Raw genomic sequence first — 21,411 nt, 5'->3', positions numbered from 1 at the left:
ATCATGCTGAGATAAATCATCGAGGGAATTATGGAAAGGAGTAAGCATTACCTCTTTAATCATCCAGAGAATTATAATTGCGATTCCAGTGCCGATTTTCTTAGAGGACAATGAACCAGCTCTCATATAACCAGAGGCAATAAGACGAGTTTGTTTGGAAATGTTTTATACACCAATGACAAACACAATTACAACTGTCGTGACTTCAGCATTAAACTGACTTAAGCATTAAATATATACATATATTTTTTTTATAATTAATAGTTTTATGATTCAGTATGTATATAGCACTTATTTTCTTCTGTGATATGATAGACGGAGTTCTACAATAGATAAGTTCACTGAAAAAATCACTCAGACTTATTCTCAAGTCTTGCATCTCTGAACGAGGCAGAAATTATATATATACTTGGTGGTAGGGCTTTGTGCAAGCCCGTCTGGGTAGGTACCACCCACTCATCAGATATTGTACCGCCAAATAACAGTACTCTGTATTTTTGTGTTCCGGTTAGAAGGGTGCGTGAGCCAGTGTAATCACAGGCACAAGGGACATAAAATCTTAGTTCCCTTGGGAACCTTGGTGTCGCATAGGTGATGTAAGGAATGGTTAATATTTCTTACAGCGCCTTTGTCTATGGGCGGTGGTGACCACTTGTCATCAAGTGGCCCATATGCTCTTCCGCCAACCAATGCCATAAAAAAATAAATATTATAAACATTATTCCTTTTGATGTAATAACACACTGAGTTGATATTGCGTCATTCGCGCCCTTTACGTAATAATAATATATGAATATCGTTGTAATAATAGCCTGCAAATGTCTCCCTCACCTGGGTTACGATATCCTCCTTGAGAAGTGTCACTACTCATTTGACCTTTGCTGTAAAAGGTCTTAAGAGACGAAATCAAATTGGCTTAGAATTGACCTTATTATTAAAAACCTTTCGACTCCATTTACTAAAAGAAATTACTGGTTTTATATCTTTTAAAAATTCTAATGCCATAAATTCTAGATATATATGGACGAATAAATAGATTTAGATTATTTTATTAGTGCATTATTATGTATTATTCAAAATCAAATAATACTGTTTAAATTTTCATCAGAATCGGCACTGAGACTTTGGCATTGTGCAGGCAAGTGGTAGGTATCACCCACTCATCATATATTAGAATATATGATAAGTGCTTAGTGGTAGACCACTAAGCAGCAGTTGTCTTCCTGTGAGTGAGCCATGATGATGATGATGTCATGATGATGTTAATAATAGCATGTTAATTATGTTGGGAATAGTTAATATTTCACAGAAAAATGAAAAATATATAGTGTAACATTTATATACAGAAATATATCGATATACAATGATCTAAGTTCATTTCATTTATACATCCCTATTCTATTAGAGTTTGTAATGAGATGAAATAATACGACAAAAACTAAACTAAAGGGTGACACGAATGTCTGTGAAGATGAAAATACTTATAATATATACAATAAAACACAAAGAGGTCTTTATAATTATCGAATGTTCGAATGTGTCAATGTGTACGTGTCCAGCATGTTGTAAAGCTATCACCAAACGCCAGCGAGTAAATTCGTTACGTCGCTTAGACATTTTGTCGACAATAACGAATTTATAGCCATGTTTTGAAACAAGAATACCGTTGTGTTCCATAGACGTGTAAATGTTTATTTTACACTCTCGTTGCTAGAAGAAATGGAAGAAGTTAGTACTCTTAAAGATGAAGGTCAGAACGGTAATCAAACTTATATCTTTTCTTTTCCGATATGTACTCGTTTATAAAAAACAGGCTTGTGACTGTGACGTAATTAAGGCCGAGCAAGAGGCAATGTACATACCTCACAAAAATAAACACACTGCCAAAGAACATGGTGTAAGCCCTCCTGGGTAGGTAACTTCATCAGATTTTGTACCGCCAAGCTGCAATGCTTAGTGATCTGTAACTACAGTAACTTAGTTTCCAAGGTTAGTGGAGCATTTACGATGTAAGGAATGCTTTATATTTCCTACAGTACCAACGTCTATCAAATACCAGTAACCACAGGCGGACCCTTTGCCAATCGTGTCTTCCTTCTTTCCGAGATCTAACTCTCTGACCTTTGTCTGTATCTGTGTGAATCTGTAACTTTTACTTTTAAAATTGAATTTTTAGCTGTAGCAATTATCCACTATCAATTCTGTAAAATCCATCATGAATGAAGCGAAGCGGTACTTCACACCTGAACAGTTTTACAATTTATATCAATTTAAATGCATCGAATACTGCAATCACTTATAGGATGACGTCTTAAGCTAATGAGTTCTCATTTGATTTTATGTATGATTATGGACAAGCCTAAGTATATTCTTGTTCAAATCAAATCAAAGTATTCTTTATTCAATAAAGGTTAAAAAAGCTACTACTTCTTCGTAAAGTAGATTCTACCGAGAATAATCGGCAAGAAACTCAGCACTATTTTCGACCATTGTAATTACAAAGTTATGTCAATAAAGTAACTTAAAATTTTGATATATCATGTCTAGAAATCAATAAATATTAAATCGTATGTTGTCATTAACACACATTTTAATTTTTTTAATACGCCAAGCTAAAAATAATTGTGGAATCTTATTAAAGAAACGAATACCGCGCCCCCAAGAGGGATGTATTAATTGTGCGAATTCGGAAACTAGGTGTTATTAGCTTTCCTCTCTTGCACGTTTCTATACAATTACTGTTACCGATTCTTTCAAAAAGATTTATATTATTGTTAATATAAATAATATTGTTGTAAACATATTGTGAAGCAAATTACGTCGTTCGCAGCCGAAGGACTTAAAAAAAACCGAAAGTACTTTAAAAGAGAATTTATTTTAATTCACAAACTTATTTTACTAATATTAATACTAATTTAATTAGACTACTTCATGTGTTGAAGTTGTAACACAGAATGCCCTCAGAACCAATTATTATATTATTTATGATGAATGTCCTATGTCCCCTAGATGGGGCAGAGGGCGTCCACAGATGTCCTCCATCGCGATCGGTCTTGGGCTTCAGCCTTCACCTCGCTCCACGTCATTCCGATGCTCGCCGCCTCTGCCAAAACGGAGCGTCGCCAGGTTTGACGGGGACGGCCACGCTTTCTTTTCCCTTGGGGATTCCAGTCCAAAGCTTGTTTGGGAATATGGTCGGGGTCCCTTCGGAGCGTGTGTCCAATCCATCTCCACTTACGACGCTTGATCTGACTGTCGATCGGGCTCTCATGGCATTTCTCCAACAGCTCTAAGTTTGAGATGGTCTCGGGCCAGTAAATACCGAGAATGCGACGAAGACAGCGGTTGACGAAAACTTGGATTTGGCGTGAGATGTTCTTTGTAACCTTCCACGTTTCGCACCCGTAAAGCAACACGGATTTCACGTTGGACCCGAATATCTTAAGTTTAATCCTTCGGGTCAGTTTCCGTGATTGCCAAACAGGTCTCAGCTGCGCGAAGGTAGTTCGGGCTTTGGCTATCCGTGAAGCGATGTCCTCTTCACTTCCACCAGTCTCTGACACGACGCTCCCGAGGTATGTAAATTTGTGGACGCATTCCACTGCCTCTGTGCCAATCAGCAACGGTGAGCGATTCTTCAAACCAGTTCTCATCTCCTTGATCTTCCGGATGTTGATTTTAAGCCCTGCTTTTGCCGCTTCCTGACTTAGATCGTTTAGCTTAGCTTGCATATCGGCGTGGGTATGACTCAGCAGGCATATGTCATCAGCGTAATCCAAGTCTTCCAAGACGTTGGATAATCCCCACTCTATGCCACGGCGCCTGTGTTCTAAGATGCGAAGCAAAATTCCGCCAAGAACGACTAAGAAGAGTAGCGACGATAGGACGCAGCCTTGGCGAACACCCGCGTGCACTGCAACGTCATCCGATATGAGGCCGTCTTGAGTTACTTTGCAAGAATACTTGTTGTAAATGCTTTGTAGCAAACGGACTATTTTCGGCGGCACTCCAATTTCCAAGAGGCGGGACCAGATGCTAGACCACTTCAACGTATCAAAGGCTTTTTCGAAGTCGACAAAGGTTAGATAAACCTCCCTCTGCCATTCTGATGCCTGCTCCAGTATGATTCGTAGAGTGTTGATCTGGTCCGTACATGAGCGGTTCCTCCGGAAACCAGCCTGCTCCTTGCGTAGAAAAGGCTCCACGGCCTTCGACAGTCTATCCAGGATGATCTTGCAGAAAACCTTAGAGGGAATCGATAGCAGAGTGATACCTCTCCAGTTATCGCAAAGGCTTAGGTCCCCTTTCTTAGGAACAGTTATAAGGAGACCTTTATTCCAATCGTCAGGCAGCTCTTCAGCGGTCCAGATCCTTTCCATAAGAGGCGTCAGAACGTCGACGGCGGAGGATAAGTCAGCTTGTAGCATTTCCGCAGTTATCAGGTGGAGTCGAGATTATATTATTTATATTATAATATTATTTATATTATAATATTATTTATATTAATACTTTTCTTAATTCTAAGAGACACAGAAATTATAAAGAAAGATCGGTGTGGTCCGTTGTTGGACGGCGTGATGTTGCGCAAGGGTTGCTGGTACCGGGCCGTCGTAGGTGGTTTCGGCGAACGCGATGTCCTAATGTACCTCCATAGGGTGGTCGCATACATAACAAGCAAGTGAGTCTTGAGCTCCAAATTTATAAACAGGCAGAACATCTTTTTTTTGTAGAATGAAAACAGTTTTTAATATAATGAATAAAACTAATGCCGTAAGACATAATACTATGAAAGTAAGTATACTAATCTAGCATCTAGCAGTTTCAATATCAGTTAGGTGTCTAAATTTTCTAACCGCGTATGCGATAATTAGAGATTACACTGAAGTTTTGAATCTAAAGTGAATCCCAGAAACAGTCGTATCGGTTACATTTAAATCACTATTGTTTAAAGTTAACTTAAAATTTCGCTTTCCTATATTAGATAAGGCAAACAGAAAGCGTTTTCTATTTTTAGCATTTAAAACTAAATAATTTTTTTATCAATATACAATTCTGCCATATGTGTATCATCCAACGCGCGTTGTTACATAGTAGAGAGGAATGGAGGCTAGGCCCAACAGTGGGATACTTTTAAACGTTTTCTTTGCTTTTTATAGTAATTTATGGGTATCATTGTATTCTTCTTAAGAAGTCCTTTCCAACCCTCACATAATTTATTTTAATTTTTTACTAATTACATCATGTATATTAACTATTTAAAACTAATGTTTAATATACACAGTCGTTAAATCTTGACGAGAGCTGACGATGGAAACTCAAACGAACGTCATAGCTTCTCCGAGTCAAAATTAATACTAAATAACGTATACTACACGGAAATTATATAATGCAGCGAAACGACCTCAAAATGGCGATGCTTTCCACACCGCTGCGCGACGCGTTATATTCCTTACTCAGCGTAACGAATTCTTTGGTCCTTTCACCTATCGAGTGGCTTTTATCAGTTTTTAATGAAAATGATAGACAGCAAACCCTATTTTGTTAACATTCGTTGGAATTGTCTCTAACTATGGAAACAACTTTAAAGGTATATTCAGGCCAATAAATTTATTTAGCCACCGAGTGCAAGATGAATTTTATCATCACAAATAGCAAATAAAAACTAAGTTGAATTTATGATATACGTTGATTTACTCTAGTGATTAGAAGACATGAATCACTAACGACGACCTCTGTGGTCGAGCAGTGTGAACACTAGTTTTCATGGGTAGGTACGCCACTCCAGGGTCCCGGGTTCGATTTCCAGCCGAGTCGATGTAGAAAAAGTTCGTTAGTTTTCTATGTTGTCTTGAGTCTGAGTGTTTGTTATACCGTCGTTTGTCAGATTTTCCATAGCACAAGTGCTTTAGCTTCTTACATTAGGATCAGAGTAATGTATGTGATGTTGACCAATATTTATGAGATGTTAAAAATTAATATCTCGAGTTTTTCCGGAATGCGATTTTCGCCTAAGTGTGGTATATTTACGAGTTATTACTCACTATTTTTGATAGTACGACATCGATCGGGTAGGACAAGTTTCTACACAAAACCTTTATATCTATTACATATAATTCTTGGTTAACGTGGCGCACACCATTAAATCTCCCAGTCAGTATAATTATTGAAACCCTTGAATGAAAAACGTAATTAATAATCCGCCAAAACCTTTCTCATGACTCACTCCATCCAATAGTAAAAGCCGTAAGAAAATCGGTTTAGTAATTTCTGCGTTTATCGCGTTTAGAAATACAGACAGAGGCGACTTGCTTTATAATGTGTGGTGATATTAATGTACTCACAGTAAGAATATGTTTCTCAATATGAATTACACAGATAGCAAGAAAAGAACATTGATTTCATTATAAGTTCATCTACCTTTATGATTTACCTTAAAGTTATAACGTCCTTAATTAATTGGATTTTAATTAAATAACCAGGATTAATTATGAAGTGCCTACAGTAGATTTCATTTCGTAATGTTTTTTCCCAATTACGGTACGGCTGAAGATTGGTTTCGTTAAGCCTAAATGCAAATATGCTTACATTTTTTATTATTTATCTATAGCGTACGTGCTTTAAGCCAAATTGAATTTTTATTTTCATAAAATGCATGCACATAGCTCAATGCAAATAGCTTTATATCGCCTTACTTATAAAATTCGTAAATTCGTCGAATAGTTAGACAAAACATTGAATATGTTTTGTCTTCTACTTTCGAATATCAAATGACTGATGTCAAAAAGAGATATATGTACGTATGTGAATTCAATATACAATATTTTAAGAGTACGTGATTCTGCTGTCATTTTAGACGACTGGATAAGTGCTAGAGAAGTCGGCTTTTATAAATATATATTTCTGTTTATGCAAATAAAAAATAACTGCGTCCTGCGATCGCCAACCCGCCTGCCCAGCGTGGCGATTATGGGCAATACCCCTAAATGGTGAAAACAGGTAAGGCACGGCCCCCAGTTCCCGGCGGTCCCGCTATTCCTCGTCATGGTGGCGACGGTGGTAACGGCGGGATGGGGGGTGCTAAGAATCACCGGGCTACGGGAGGCCACCACAACCGACTGACCCTGGCGACGTACAACGGACGCACGCTACGGCTTGACTCGCATCTAGCGCAACTCGAGGTGGAACTTGGGAAAATTAGGTGGCACATATTAGGGCTATGTGAAGTCCGTAGAGAGGGAGAGGACACCGTAACCCTCGAATCAGGCCACCTAATGTACTTCCGAGAGGGAGACCAACAATCCCAAGGAGGCGTTGGGTTTCTGGTTAATAAGTCCCTAGTTGACAACGTTGTGGAAATCTCCAGTGTGTCGAACAGGGTAGCGTACCTAATTGTAAAGCTCACCGATAGGTACAGCCTCAAGGTGGTGCAAGCGTACGCACCGACCTCGACACACTCGGACGATGAAGTGGAGGAAATGTTCGATGATATATCGAGGGCCCTCCACTCCACCACGAAAACCCACTACAACGTTGTCATGGGGGACTTCAACGCTAAAGTGGGAGTACAGAATTGTAGCGAATCGGTAGTAGGACCCTATGGATTTGGAAGCAGAAATCATAGGGGGCAAATGCTTGTCAACTTCCTCGAACGAGAGGGGCTCTTCTTGATGAACTCCTTCTTCAAGAAACAGCCCCAAAGGAAGTGGACGTGGCAAAGCCCCGACACTATGACCAAAAATGAGATCGATTTCATCATGACGGACAAAAGGCACATATTCAGAGACGTCTCAGTGATCAACAGGTTCAATACCGGTAGTGATCACCGACTTGTCCGAGGCTCTCTGAATATCAATTTTAAGGCCGAGCGCGTCCGTCTGATGAAGTCTACACTCCGACCATCCCTGCTCCAAACCATTACGGGATCTGAAACGTTCCAGTCAAACCTGGAGAACCGATTCGCTGCCGTGAAAACCACAACAGACGTAAACCAGAACCTCAAAAATGTAGTGAGAATTCTCAGGGAAGAAGGCACGAGATTTTGTAGCATGCAGCGTAAGGGCAGAAAGTCCAAACTTTCGGAAGAGACTTTAGGGCTAATGAAGAAACGACGTGAAAACCCACCGGTCACTTCGTCCGAGAAACGGCAACTAAACCAAGAGATTAGCAAGCACGTACGACACGACCTCCGGTGCTCCAATACTCTTACGATTGAAAGAGCCATCGAGCAGAATCGGGGGTCTAAGGTGTTCGTACAATCTCTTGGAAGAAGCCACCTGACGAAGTTGACCACAGCAAGTGGAGAAGTCGTTTCTTCCAAGCCGGCAGTTCTTTCGGAAGTAGAGGACTTCTACGGCCGGTTATACGCATCGCATGCATCTCGACCTGATCCCGAAAATGAGGATCCTAGAGCTACATTAACACGCCATTTCACCGAAGACCTGCCTGAAGTCAGTATTGGCGAAATCGAGATTGCTCTTAAACAGCTTAAAAATGGAAAAGCCCCTGGAGAGGACGGCGTTACAACAGAATTATTGAAAGCAGGAGGTAAACCCGTACTGAGGGAGCTCCAGAAGCTGTATAACTCTGTCCTCTTCGAAGGGAGAACTCCGGAGGCGTGGAGTAGGAGTGTGGTCGTCCTGTTCTTCAAAAAGGGAGACAAGACCCTGCTGAAGAACTATCGACCCATATCCCTAATGAGCCACATCTATAAGCTGTTTTCAAGAGTGATCACGAACCGTCTTGCACGAAGATTCGACGAATTCCAACCCCCGGAACAGGCCGGATTTCGGAGCGGATACGGCACCATAGACCACATCCATACAGTGCGGCAGATTATACAGAAGTCCCATGAGTATAATCGGCCCCTGTGTCTTGCATTCGTGGACTATGAGAAGGCCTTTGACTCGGTTGAAATCTGGGCTGTTCTGGAGTCCCTGCAGCGTTGCCAAGTTGATTGGCGATACATCCAAGTGATGAGATGTCTCTACAAGGCCGCCACCATGTCCGTCCAAGTACAGAGTCGGCAAACGAATCCCATACCATTGCATCGAGGAGTGAGACAAGGGGACGTTATTTCCCCCAAATTGTTCACTAATGCAATGGAGGACATGTTCAAGACGCTGAACTGGAAAGGGCGTGGCATCAACATCAATGGCGAGTACATCTCTCACTTGAGATTCGCAGACGACATCGTAATCATGGCAGAAACGCTGCAGGACCTACAACAGATGCTGAATGAGCTGGCTGATTCTTCTATGCGCATCGGCCTACGGATGAACTTGGATAAAACCAAGGTCATGTTCAATGAACATGTTCTACCGGAACCGATTGCGATACACGGCACCGTCCTCGAAGTTGTTCAAAAATATGTCTACCTCGGGCAGACATTGCGATTAGATAGAAACAACTTTGAGGATGAGTTGAATAGAAGAATTCAGCTAGGTTGGGCAGCATTTGGGAAGTTACGACGAATCTTCACATCGTCGATCCCACAGTGAACCAAGGTCATCGACATAGCCCACCGGATTAGTAAGCTGAAGTGGCAGTGGGCTGGCCATATTTGTCGTAGAACCGATAACCGTTGGGGAAAACGTGTTCTAGAGTGGAGACCGCGTCTCGGCAAACGTAGTGTAGGACGTCCTCAGGCACGGTGGAGTGACGATTTGCGCAAGACGGCTGGCAGGAGCTGGATGCGAGTTGCCGAAGAAAGACCACAGTGGCGTGCATTTGGGGAGGCCTATGTCCAGCAGTGGACGAATGCGGGCTGATGTGTGTGTGTAAATAAAAAATCGTCGGATTTTAATGTTTCTATTCATTAATTAATTTTATTTTATTTTACACAGTACAGTAACAAAATAAATTAAACTACGACCACAAATACATAAATCATTAAAGTTTCCAATTTCTCCTGGTAAATTTACCCTGGTACATTAAAAATTAATTGGTAATCTACTGTGAGGGGAATAGCAACAGTAAATATTGAGCTGATAGGCAATTTAAAAAAATAAGAGAGTTATCGTAGTTATAGTAATAACATCCGCTGCTAAGCTTTGTACAGCAATTGATGTTGACTGTTGAACCGGAATGTCAATTACAATTGCAATTAAGACTAACCCCCCCCTACCATCTCCACGGATAACATACTGACGATGATATCGATATACTGGGTACGTTTAGCTAATTTAGCAATACCTAATCAGGTCTACACCTCACATGTACGTAAGCCGCGTGCATTCTGATAGAAAAGTCAAAAATCTTAATCCTTAGTCATTATAGTACCAGTACAAAAAAATGTAAGAGTAAAAATAGGACAGAGAGAGACATATTGTACTGAATTATCAGCAGACGCATTAAAAAAATCAGTGCTATTCTTGCACCTAAGAATGATCACTGTGACCAAATTAATCAACAGATCCAAGACGAACTACCAAATAACAGTCGCAGCTACAAAAGTATCGATACTGTCGACACGGACAATTTTCTAATTGAATTTTTGAAAAGCCTCAGGGTGTCAGGACTTCCACCTCAATTGAAAATTGATTTTATTTGTCATCCCGCTTCCTAGAAAAAGGTTCCGTTTATCAGGTCTAGAAAGTGATTCTAGACCTGATAAACGGAACCTGATTGCAAGTTTTCTAGATGAGAGATAACTTTTTTGATCGTGAAGTTTTCTCTAGCTCAGCTGAGGGAAACGAGTGTTTTTGCCACGCATCGATCACACCTTTAAACACAACGTTCCTTTTCCATCGGTGTCGCGAATCCGCAGTCAGATTAACATTTGCCATGTCTGCCTTTAGTTGCCTCGCCTCACACGGTCAACTATATGTTGCAATGTTTCAAGTCCATTATAAAAACTCCCTCAAGATACAAATTGACTACAAATCTCAGCATGGTGTCATTAATGGAGAAGGACCATATACCAGAACCGTTGTCGTACGCGAGATGTTACAATAAGGACAATGCTGTAAGCATTAAGGACAATGCTGTAAGCATTAAGTACAATGCTGTAAGCATTAAGGACAATGCTGTAAGCATTAAGTACAATGCTGTAAGCATTAAGGACGATGCTGTAAGCATTAAGTACAATGTTGTAAGCATTAAGGACAATGCTGTAAGCATTAAGTACAATGCTGTAAGCATTAAGGACAATGCTGTAAGCATTAAGTACAATGCTGTAAGCATTTCATTGTAACCTTGGAACCTCATTGCATTGACCATTTATTAAACAAATTGGTATTTTTGAAACAATCATGTTTTAGTTGGAAAGTGTAAAGTTTATTATAAACAAAATTAAAGTAAATTGTTCTTCACAAACACCAGTTCTAACGTAACTAATGACATTATAAAATTTCATTGAAAAAAGGACTTTTTGACGCCTTTTACAAATGAAAATCCAAAAAAATCTGTTGAATAAACAAACGCGTACAAAACTGAACTAGTGTTAAACGACCCATAATACTAGAGTTTCTCACCCACAGACACTTCGCAGCCTTTTTCACCAATTGCGAATACTGAACTGTCGCTATTACTAAAACATTTGAATTTTCTGCCCACTGACACAGAATCACTTCTTCATCTTTCTTCCATCGACATAAAAAGCGCACAATAATTGGTTTAATTCTCATGATTCAACTAACGAGGACTTTAATTTAAAGCTTTTATTTCAAGCGATAATAATTTTGGAAGCACTAATTGACGTGTTCTTAGTAATGAACCAGCACGGCTTTAATCTCAATTTTCAATTCATAAAAGCTGTGGAATTTATTATAAAGCATATTAATTAAATTCAATATTGAGTCATTCGATAAAGTATCACGAATTGTGCTTCTTAAATAAATTTGATTAAACACTGTTACCTTGATTTATTCAATGAATATAATATATTTTCAGCTTCTGGGATATGCAGATTTATTATTTTGCTGTAATTTATATTTACTCTCGACATTGACCTCTCGGATCATTATTGTAAGGTAATTTCATCATGTAATATTTTTGCTATCCTTAAAATTATTATAATGGATAAGATTAATATTATATAATTCAGCATTGATTATATTATATTTACTATAGAAAATATATATACATTTAAAAGTATTAATAGGTACATATATAAAAAAAAAATTATGTACGAAAATGTATTTCACTTATTTAGAAAACAGTAGCGATCCACTCCGGCTTCGTACGGATACAATCTATACTTAATATTATAAATGTGAAAGTAACTCTGTCTGTCTGACTGTCTATCGCTCTTTCACTGCCAAACCAATGAACCGAATTTGACGAAATTTGGTATGAAGAGAACTTGATCTCCAAGCTTATTATAAACATAGGCTTCTTTTTTTACCTGACACATGACAACCAACGCCTAAAACGCGACCGAAGTCTCGGGCGACAACTAATTTATTGATAAATAAAATGAGAGATATGCTTAGTGAGGAAATATAAAGTCGATTAAAATGTGTCAAATTATAGATTCAAATTCTCATAATTTTAACTGCGAATGTCAACATTTTATTGTTACAGGTACATTAACACATATTATTGTCAGGTACAGCCATCCGACCAGCAAATTCGTGACTGTACAACATTTGAAAAAGATGATATTGTCTTCTAAAGTATTCATTCGAATGTTATAGTATTAGAGACAATGTTAATCTATATTAAATGACCAAAGTAATACTAGGTATTAATATCTGAGAAGGATTAATGAAATATATTAGAGAAAATAATAGCAACTTTGCAAGCAAGTTATAGCTTTTTAATAATTTGTAATATATAAATATTACACGTTATATATAAAATGAAATCCTTTTAGTGTTTTGTAGGATTTTCATTTAATTGTATATTTTTCTTAATAAATTATCTGCACTTGATTATTTCTTAAATAATTAATTGTAAATAAGAAAAAATAAGAATGTACAAAAAATAAATTTAATAGTTAGTTTTCTTTGTATTATTTTTAAAAGGTTAGTGGTCACTACCGCGCACAGACATTAGCACAATTAGAAATATTAATCTTCCCTTACATCGCCAAACCTTATAAACTAAGATGTTACGTCCCGTGTCTGTAATTCACTCACTAACCCTTAAACCATAACAGAACAACACGAAGCAGTACTGTTTAGTACTAGAATAAATAATCAGTCTATGATAGGCATCAAAAACTCTACACATGACAGCGCTCTACCACAACTAAAATAAAAAAAAAAACACGTTCATTTGTTTTATACAGAACATTTGCATAAAGTTAACAAATATATTCATAAATAATCTCGTCAGCTCCCATAGAAAAGTACAAAACATGATACTCTTTTTTTTTAATTTATTCCTTTCACAAATATTACTATGAAAATATTTCCAATGAGTAACATTTAATCTGTTTATCCCAGTTCACGTGTTGCAAACAAATATATTGACACAATACCGACCTCTTTTAAGCTTTTGTAAAAATAAATATCAAAACGTGTCGCTAGCATCAAAAGCATTGTGAATACATAGAAAATATTACTATTACAATACGTGTTAATGAATATAAGACTGTATTGTTACGAATTAGAGTTCATTTTAGTTTGCACACTAGTAAAACTTCGTTTGAAACGGTGTTGGTGTCATATCATTATAGATTTTGATAAGGATCCTGTTTTACATAAACATTGATTAGAAAAAATAAAATACATAATATAAATTACACAATTTTTACCAAAATAAAAAATGGTATTATAATATTTAAACGTGAAATACATTTAAAAACTATCATAACCAAAACCGTCAAGATTCGACTATATCTTTAAAATACAAGATCATGAAAGCAGTTAGTTCTGTTTTCTTGTAAATCGTAATCTTCAGTTTTGATGAACGAGTCCTAACCCCTGATCCATATCACTTAAAAAGACATAACGAAAATATTTTTATTACGTCGGAGATCATTTTTTACCTTATTTTATAAAATATTGCTTTTTTGAACAATATGATAACAGAACGACATCATTGTATCATTGTTCTTATGTTTCACTCAAGAGCCAACTTCCATATATTTTAATAGACAAGGTACATGTTGCCATACAAAAAATAATTCTTAATGCTTAACCGTATTCATTTATATCTTATTATATGTATATAAAAGCAAAACTTTTCAAAGCCTTTGTTTTGTCAAGACAGATACAAAAAGTTCGAAAACATTTTCAAAAATATAATTTGACGCTGCTACTGTACTGTGTCAATAGTATGGTGAAACGAACATACGTCATAATCGATCAAACGCCCATTTACGGATTTCGGATCTATTTCTTGACAAAGTTATTTGATATATTGGATAAACGTATACCTTGTATGTTGAAGTGGGAGACTCTGACAGATTTATATGAGTGATTAGTCCCTATATGATAACAATATGCTCACAAGTCTTCATTCGACGAGCAGTAGTGTAAAATATTTAAAAGTAAAGTGGAGAATCATGACATTATAAATCGTTTTGTCATTAATATGGACATTACCTAATTTACTTTATACTTTATTGTACACCACAAAGAGAAAATAAATAAAACATGGATACACCCTAAATAAAAGAAGCGTACAATTTTGCTGACCTCATCGCTACATAGCGATCTCTTCCTGGCTACCGAAATTATAAGGTGTCTTTTATATTTAATCACCTGAAGCGAAATATAAGTGTCTCCAGATGGCGCTTCGCGTCTGAATTGCGTATGATCCGTGAATTATTAATATAATATTATATTAATAATATAATAATATAAGCAACATAACATTTACAAACACAGTTACAAACTTGAAAACTACTGAAACAAAATGATAAGCTAATTTAAACACCGCATGTAATAAGGATTTAAATAAAATTAATAACTAAATACAAGAATAGTATAAATTAAGTAACAACAAAAAATATTCCTGCGTTAATTTTATTATAATACAAGTACAAAATAATAATTATCTAATTAATATATATTTAAGTGAAAAAATACAAACCAAATATAATATATTTTTTTTATTATAAGGGCTGATTTCAAAATTCAGCAGAGTTGCTATTCAAATCAGGTACATAGAGCTTATGATAAAGTTAAGTTATTCTTACGAGTCAGCTCGCATAACTGTTGACCGCCTTGGAAAATACAGTAGCGAAATGATTGGCTTTCTTGGATATATTTTCAGTTCATTTGCTTACTGAACGTTAGCAGCGACATTAACTCTTGGTGTTTCACCACTGTGTTTAATTAATAATCACTTTTATGACTACTTGAAACTACTACTTCTATCATCAAGGCCCGTATGGATGGGTCAACCGTCGGGGTGTGGTGGTAATTAAGACTAAGTTGATACCGTTGTTTTGTGGGTATTTCGGTACACCTATCGTTGACGTGTTCCACGTCATTTTAATAGAAAAAAAAATCCTTGATGTACATATGTAATAAAATCTAATGAAAATAAAAAAAAGAGCAATTTGTAGCTTATTCCTTGCCCTACAAAACCTCATCCTATACAGAAAAGCGAAGGCTTGTAATTAATATTTACGGTATGTTACTAAAGAACAATGGAAACGATCATTAAAGTGATAAAAAAATAGACGAATGCCTTAAAATACCATATGACTGGACAAAAACTAATTAGGGCAAAGTATACGACCCATAATCCATCACGCCCTCACATTTGCGATTTAATATGCTCTCTGTATCACGTATACCTTTACATACACGTATCCTATAAGTATCCCGAGGGCCACGCCACGTCGTTCTCTGATTCTAGGTATCGGACTGGCTTCATATTATTCATAGAAAACCACTATCAATTATAGAACTCTATTTCAAGCCCGGGACGCTCTGAAACGTTATACTTCAAATAAGAATCTGTTGTTGTGTTGTTGATAATAAACAAGTTACAAGATTAATAGTGACGTTGAAGTTAACAGATGAATGATAAATATTTGAATTGCAGAATTATTCGAATCCAATCAAATTATAGTTTATTTGAGTACAGAATAAACATTGACAGCGTCGAATCGTTTACGAGACGCCAATGTAAAAAGTAGGTTCGATTCTAACTCTTTGGGCTATTGTCGTCTCCACTCCTGGCACAAGTTTAAAGCTCATTTGGAGGGTTCTATAGGAATATTAGTAATCCCTTAAGACGGGTCATTGCTAATATTCTTGAAATCGTCAGTTCATAAGATTCGTTTATAGTTACCACTGGTTTTAAATGTAGACCTTAAAGAAAATCAGTTGTTACTACGTTTTGATGGTTACTCTACCTCCCACTAAAATACAGAGCAGTTTGCAGTGTATTGTAGTGTATCATATCATATATATCATATTTCAGTATCAGTCAATAACAGTCCAATCAAAACTTAAAGTCAATGTAACAGTCGCGTCAAGCAAAAATACACTGTAATTATAATATATCAAAGATAATTTTGTCATTTAAAGTCACTTTGATATCTTTCAACGACTGTACAATATACATGTACGTATTTTTACTAGTTGTCATTGCGATCAGCTGAATAGTAGAAGTTGATGTACTGCAGCGACATCACAAAGTGGATATTTTAAAAATCTTCTCTTCGCGTGCTAGCTTTTGTGGTAATCATTCAAACGATATTGAATAATATTAATCTCAAACGAGTTTATTTTAGGAGACCAGGCAAATGGGCCACCTGATCACCATCACCATCGCCCATCGACATTGGCGCCGTAAGGATTTTAATCATTCCTTTCATCTCTAATGCGCCTCTGACCTTGGGAGCTAAGCTATTATGTCCGTTGTGGCTGTAGTTAAACTGGTGAACTCACCATTCAAACCGAACTAAACAATACTGAGTTCTTCTGTTTGGCGGTACAATGAACTTGCACAAAGCCCTACCACCAAGCAGAAGCATAACAACTTAAGTATAAAACTATAGGTACCTACCTATAGCACACAAACCGTCATCCCACATTTTACTCTCTCACGGAGTGAAATAAAAAAGAAGCCTATATCGTTCCTCTGCACTTAAACTACCCCCACACCCATCTAAATCGGTCAGCGGTTTGAGCGTGATGAGGTAACAAACAGAGTTACTTTCGCATTTGTAATATTAGTATGGATTTAAATAAAGATTACCACACCACAAATATCATCATTCTATATTCAATGTAAAATATTTTCATTCTCCAATAGCAATATACTCGAATATCACATGCATTAATTATTAAAATTTCAATCAACAACCCGACGGGTACGTTTTAGTAATTAATTAAATACAAAATTATATATTATTTAGTTACGATTAACAATGATAGTTTATTGTGACTACGTCATTGGTATAAATTGATAAAAATATATATTTTTAGCATTATTAGCATTAGCAGCCCGTAAATGTCCCACTGCTGGGATAAAGGCCTCCTCTCCCTTTGAGGAGAAGTTTTTGGAGCATATTCCACCACGCTGCTCCAATGCGGGTTGGCGGAATACACATGTGGCAGAATTTCGTTGAAATTAGACACATGCAGGTTTCCTCGCGATGTTTTCCTTCACCGCCGAGCACGAGATGAATTATAAACACAAATTAATCACATGAAATTTCAGTGGTGCCTGCCTGGGTTTGAACCCGAAATCATCGGTTAAGATGCACGCGTTCTAGCCAATGGGCCATCTCGGCTCTTAAAAAAAAAAAATATATATATTATTAACAAAACAAATTTACTTTTAATAAATTTATTACATGAATTTAAAATAATAATTAGTTAATAACAAAATACTTTAATCAATTTCTGGTTTGCTAATATTATTACATAAACAGTTTACAATGATACGCCTGACCGTATAACGCGCTGCTTCCCGCCAAAAAGTGAATGCCTTTTAAAAGACATCTGACAGCTTGACGCATGACGTTCGGAAAGTCACACTAATTCTCCTTATACGGCCTCTCCTGATGTCCTGGCGTCCTCGTCAGTCTGAGGTCCAGCTTCTTTATCACCTCGGTCAAAGGCGCTGATAATTTCCATAGGGTAATTTATACTCGTAGGGGTCAACTCATCGGTTTGGTCTACACCTGCGAAATTCCAAATTTATTGTTAGAACATGTTAATGTCAACAGTAGACATTTAAGCCAGACTAGACATAACAACTAAAAGGTCCAGTATGTATTCACATAGGACTAGACATACAACAGCGAGGTCTAGTAGGTATTCACATAAGACTAGACATAGAACAGCAAGGTCTAGTAGGTATTCACATAAGACTAGACATAACACAGCAAGGTCTAGTAGGTTTTCACATAAGACTAGACATAACACAGCAAGGTCTAGTAGGTATTCACATAAGACTAGACATAACACAGCAAGGTCTAGTAGATATTCACATAAGACTAGACATAACACAGCAAGGTCTAGTAGGTATTCACATAAGACTAGACATAACACAGCAAGGTCTAGTAGATATTCACATAAGACTAGACATAAAACAGCAAGGTCTAGTATCAAAGTAGAAGGAATAACTTACTATCAAAGAAAGCGGCACACTCATCAGGGGTCCATTCTCCATTCCAAGGCACCATATACTGAGCGGCAGCATAAGTCAGCTTGCCATAGTCTCCAGCCACAAGCCGTAACTCATATCGTCCATTCTCAAGAATTCTTGTCACCTTATAAGGGCCACGCATTCCAGGATCTAATTTTCCTTTAGATTGAGAGTACTTAATGACGAATACAAAATCATTGACTTGAAATGCGCGAGGCGATTCACGTCCCTTATTCACATATTCATTTTGTTTCTTTTCATTTTCTTTGAGACGTTCGGCCGTCCTTTGCCTAGCTAACTCCCGTAAAGACTGGCGATTTGATCCCGAATAATCAGTAGCCACATCACGGACTAAAGCTTGTATCACAGGAGTTGTCCCCTCAGAACCAATTAAAAGGTTCAATGGAGACATTTGTGTCGTCTTTTGCTTAGTAATATTGAGCACCAACTGCAGACGCCATAATTCCTCAGACCACTTCTTCTTTTTATGACTGGCCTCTATGCGTAACATATTAAGTACAGTACGCACGTATCGCTCCACCTGACCGTTAGCATGGTGCATCTCAGGTGTTATATGATGTATGTTACACCCGAAACCATTCATCCACTTTATGAATCCCGATGACTCAAACATTCGACCCCTATCAGTAACGACAAGACGTGGAGTACCAAACAGCGATATAACATTTTTAAACACACGCTTTAATTCATCAAGATCTTGTTTGTAGAGAGCATACATGAGACAATACTTAGAAAAGGCGTCGATGACTATCATTACATGTTTATAGCCATATGATTCTGGCAAAGGCCCTAAAATATCTACATGAAGCGTGTGGAAAACAGTATCCGGCTTAGGCCATGATGAAATAGGTTGTAATGATGCTCGCGGGATTCTCTTATAGGATATACAGGTTAAACAATGACTTATGTATTTCGTCACGAATGTGAAAAGACCAGGAAACCAAAAGTGGTTTAAAATTAGCCCGATCGTTTTCTCTACGCCTACATGGCAGTTTTCATCATGAAAAATCCTGAGCAAACTTAATCGATAACCTTTGGGTATGTAGCACAATAAACGTGGTTGTTCACCCACAGGCGTATATTTGTAGTAGAGGATGTCGTTCCTTTTTTGGTATCGACTAGCATCTAACTGTCCTTCACCTAACTGTTCCATAAGTTTTTGCGTCTCTTCATCTCCTGATTGCGCTATCCGTGCCCAGTTGCGTGGCCTATCGATGCTATTTATTACTCTGATGGGATTGCGACTCAAATAGTCAGCATGAGGCATTAAAACACCTTTTCGGTAAACAATCGTAAAAGAAAAATCCTGTAAGTAAACCCACCATCTTGCAACACGGGGTAGGAGGTCCTTTTTATTTTGTGTAGCTTTCAAAGCGTTGCAGTCAGTGATAACCTTAAATTCAATACCTATAAGATAATGGCGAAAGTGACGCAGAGCTTTGACCACCGCCAAGGTCTCTAATTCATAGGAATGATAACGTACCTCAGCCCCTTGCGTGACCTGACTATAATAAGCGACGACGGACTTGCTACCATTTTCACGAATCTGAAGTAAAACGGCACCATATCCAAGACTGCTAGCGTCTGTGTGAACTTCAGTTACTCGGTTTGGGTCAAAGATAGTGAGTACTGGTTCACTTGTTAAACATTTAATAAGATTTTGTCGAACTTGTTCCTGTTCTATACCCCATTTAAATTCAACATTTTTCTTTGTTAAGCGAGCAACACACGAGGTTTTAAGGGCGTAGTTTTTTATGTATTTTCGAAAATATCCAGCTAATCCTAAAAACTGTCGAACCTGTCGAACATTCTCAGGCACCGGAGATTTGACTAAAGCAGTTATTTTTGACTTTGATGGCCGTACTTATCCATTCGAAATAACACGACCTAAATATTCAATTTCGGTGTTTAAAAACGAACACTTTAATAGATTTAAAGAAAAACCGGCATTAGTTAAAGTACGCAGGACATCGTGCAAAAGCTTTAACCCTTCCTCAATGGTATCACTTACTAATAAAATATCGTCGATATATACCATCACCTTGTTATCATTAATAAATGAACGCAGCGTGTTATTAATAATACGCTGAAACACTACTGGTGCATTAGCAAGTCCGAAAGGCATTTTTAAATATTCATAATGGCCCTCGGGCGTGACAAAACCTGTTAACGGAATTGATGCATCGTCTAAACGAATCTGGTGAAAGCCAGACGCCATATCTAGTGTTGTAAAATAACGTCCTTTACCTAAACGATCTATATGATCCTCGATTAACGGCAGAGGATACCTATCCTTAATCGTCACCCTATTTAATGCGCGGAAGTCAACACACATTCGATCCGTTCCGTCTTTTTTCTTTATTAATAGAATTGGGCTGGCATACGCAGATTCGGATTCACGAATTATACCTTTTGATAAAAGGTCTTGTATTATTTCGCGGACTTTGAGTTTTTCATTAATTGACAATTTATAAGGTCTATAATATACAGGCGTATCACTGTTCAAGCGAATGTGCATACTACCTGTAGTTACTGTAGAAGTAGCAGTTCCAACAATCATAAATTTCGAATATTCTTTTAAAATGTTATTAAGATTCTCATAATCTTTACCAACCAAAGGGGTTTTAATAGAATGTTCATTCGCTTTTACAATTGAAACATTTGTAGAGGCAGGACTGTAAGATAAATGCTGAAAATATTTTGTACGCGCGTACGTTACGCCTTCACGGTTGAGGACATCAGTACCAATTATAATAGGTGCGTTCATACTCTCACTAGGCACAACTAATAAATCAACTTCAGGAGTGATTTCTTCAAATTCAATAAAGAGCGTAACATAAGAAAACACTCGAGTGATACCTTGTCCAACACCTTTTAATTCACGAT

The 21,411-nt window shown here is 37.4% G+C and overlaps 1 protein-coding gene across 1 annotated transcript; it reads right to left on the bottom strand.

Moving 5' to 3' along the window:
* Positions 1–17,857: 17,857 nt before the first annotated feature.
* LOC125072395 lies at positions 17,858–19,419 on the bottom strand. The gene is made up of 2 exons (XM_047683018.1): positions 18,487–19,419; positions 17,858–18,037 (listed from the first exon to the last, which is right to left on the bottom strand). Exons 1-2 carry the CDS (start codon positions 19,277–19,279, stop codon positions 17,901–17,903), a joined length of 930 nt encoding a protein of 309 aa, XP_047538974.1. The 5' UTR covers positions 19,280–19,419; the 3' UTR covers positions 17,858–17,900.
* Positions 19,420–21,411: the final 1,992 nt, after the last annotated feature.

This window comes from Vanessa atalanta, chromosome 21 (genome assembly GCF_905147765.1).
Source record: "Vanessa atalanta chromosome 21, ilVanAtal1.2, whole genome shotgun sequence".
NCBI classification, from domain to species: Eukaryota; Metazoa; Arthropoda; class Insecta; order Lepidoptera; family Nymphalidae; genus Vanessa; species Vanessa atalanta.
This window is presented reverse-complemented; position numbering and strand designations above follow the sequence as displayed.

Excerpts from the sequence above, each read along its gene's own strand:
- LOC125072395 (XM_047683018.1), bottom strand. The coding sequence starts at position 19,279 with ATGATAGTCATCGACGCCTTTTCTAAGTATTGTCTCATGTATGCTCTC. Across the intron at positions 18,038-18,486 it reads GTGTGCCGCTTTCTTTGATA|GTGTAGACCAAACCGATGAG; the intron begins GTAAGTTATTCC and ends GGAATTTCGCAG.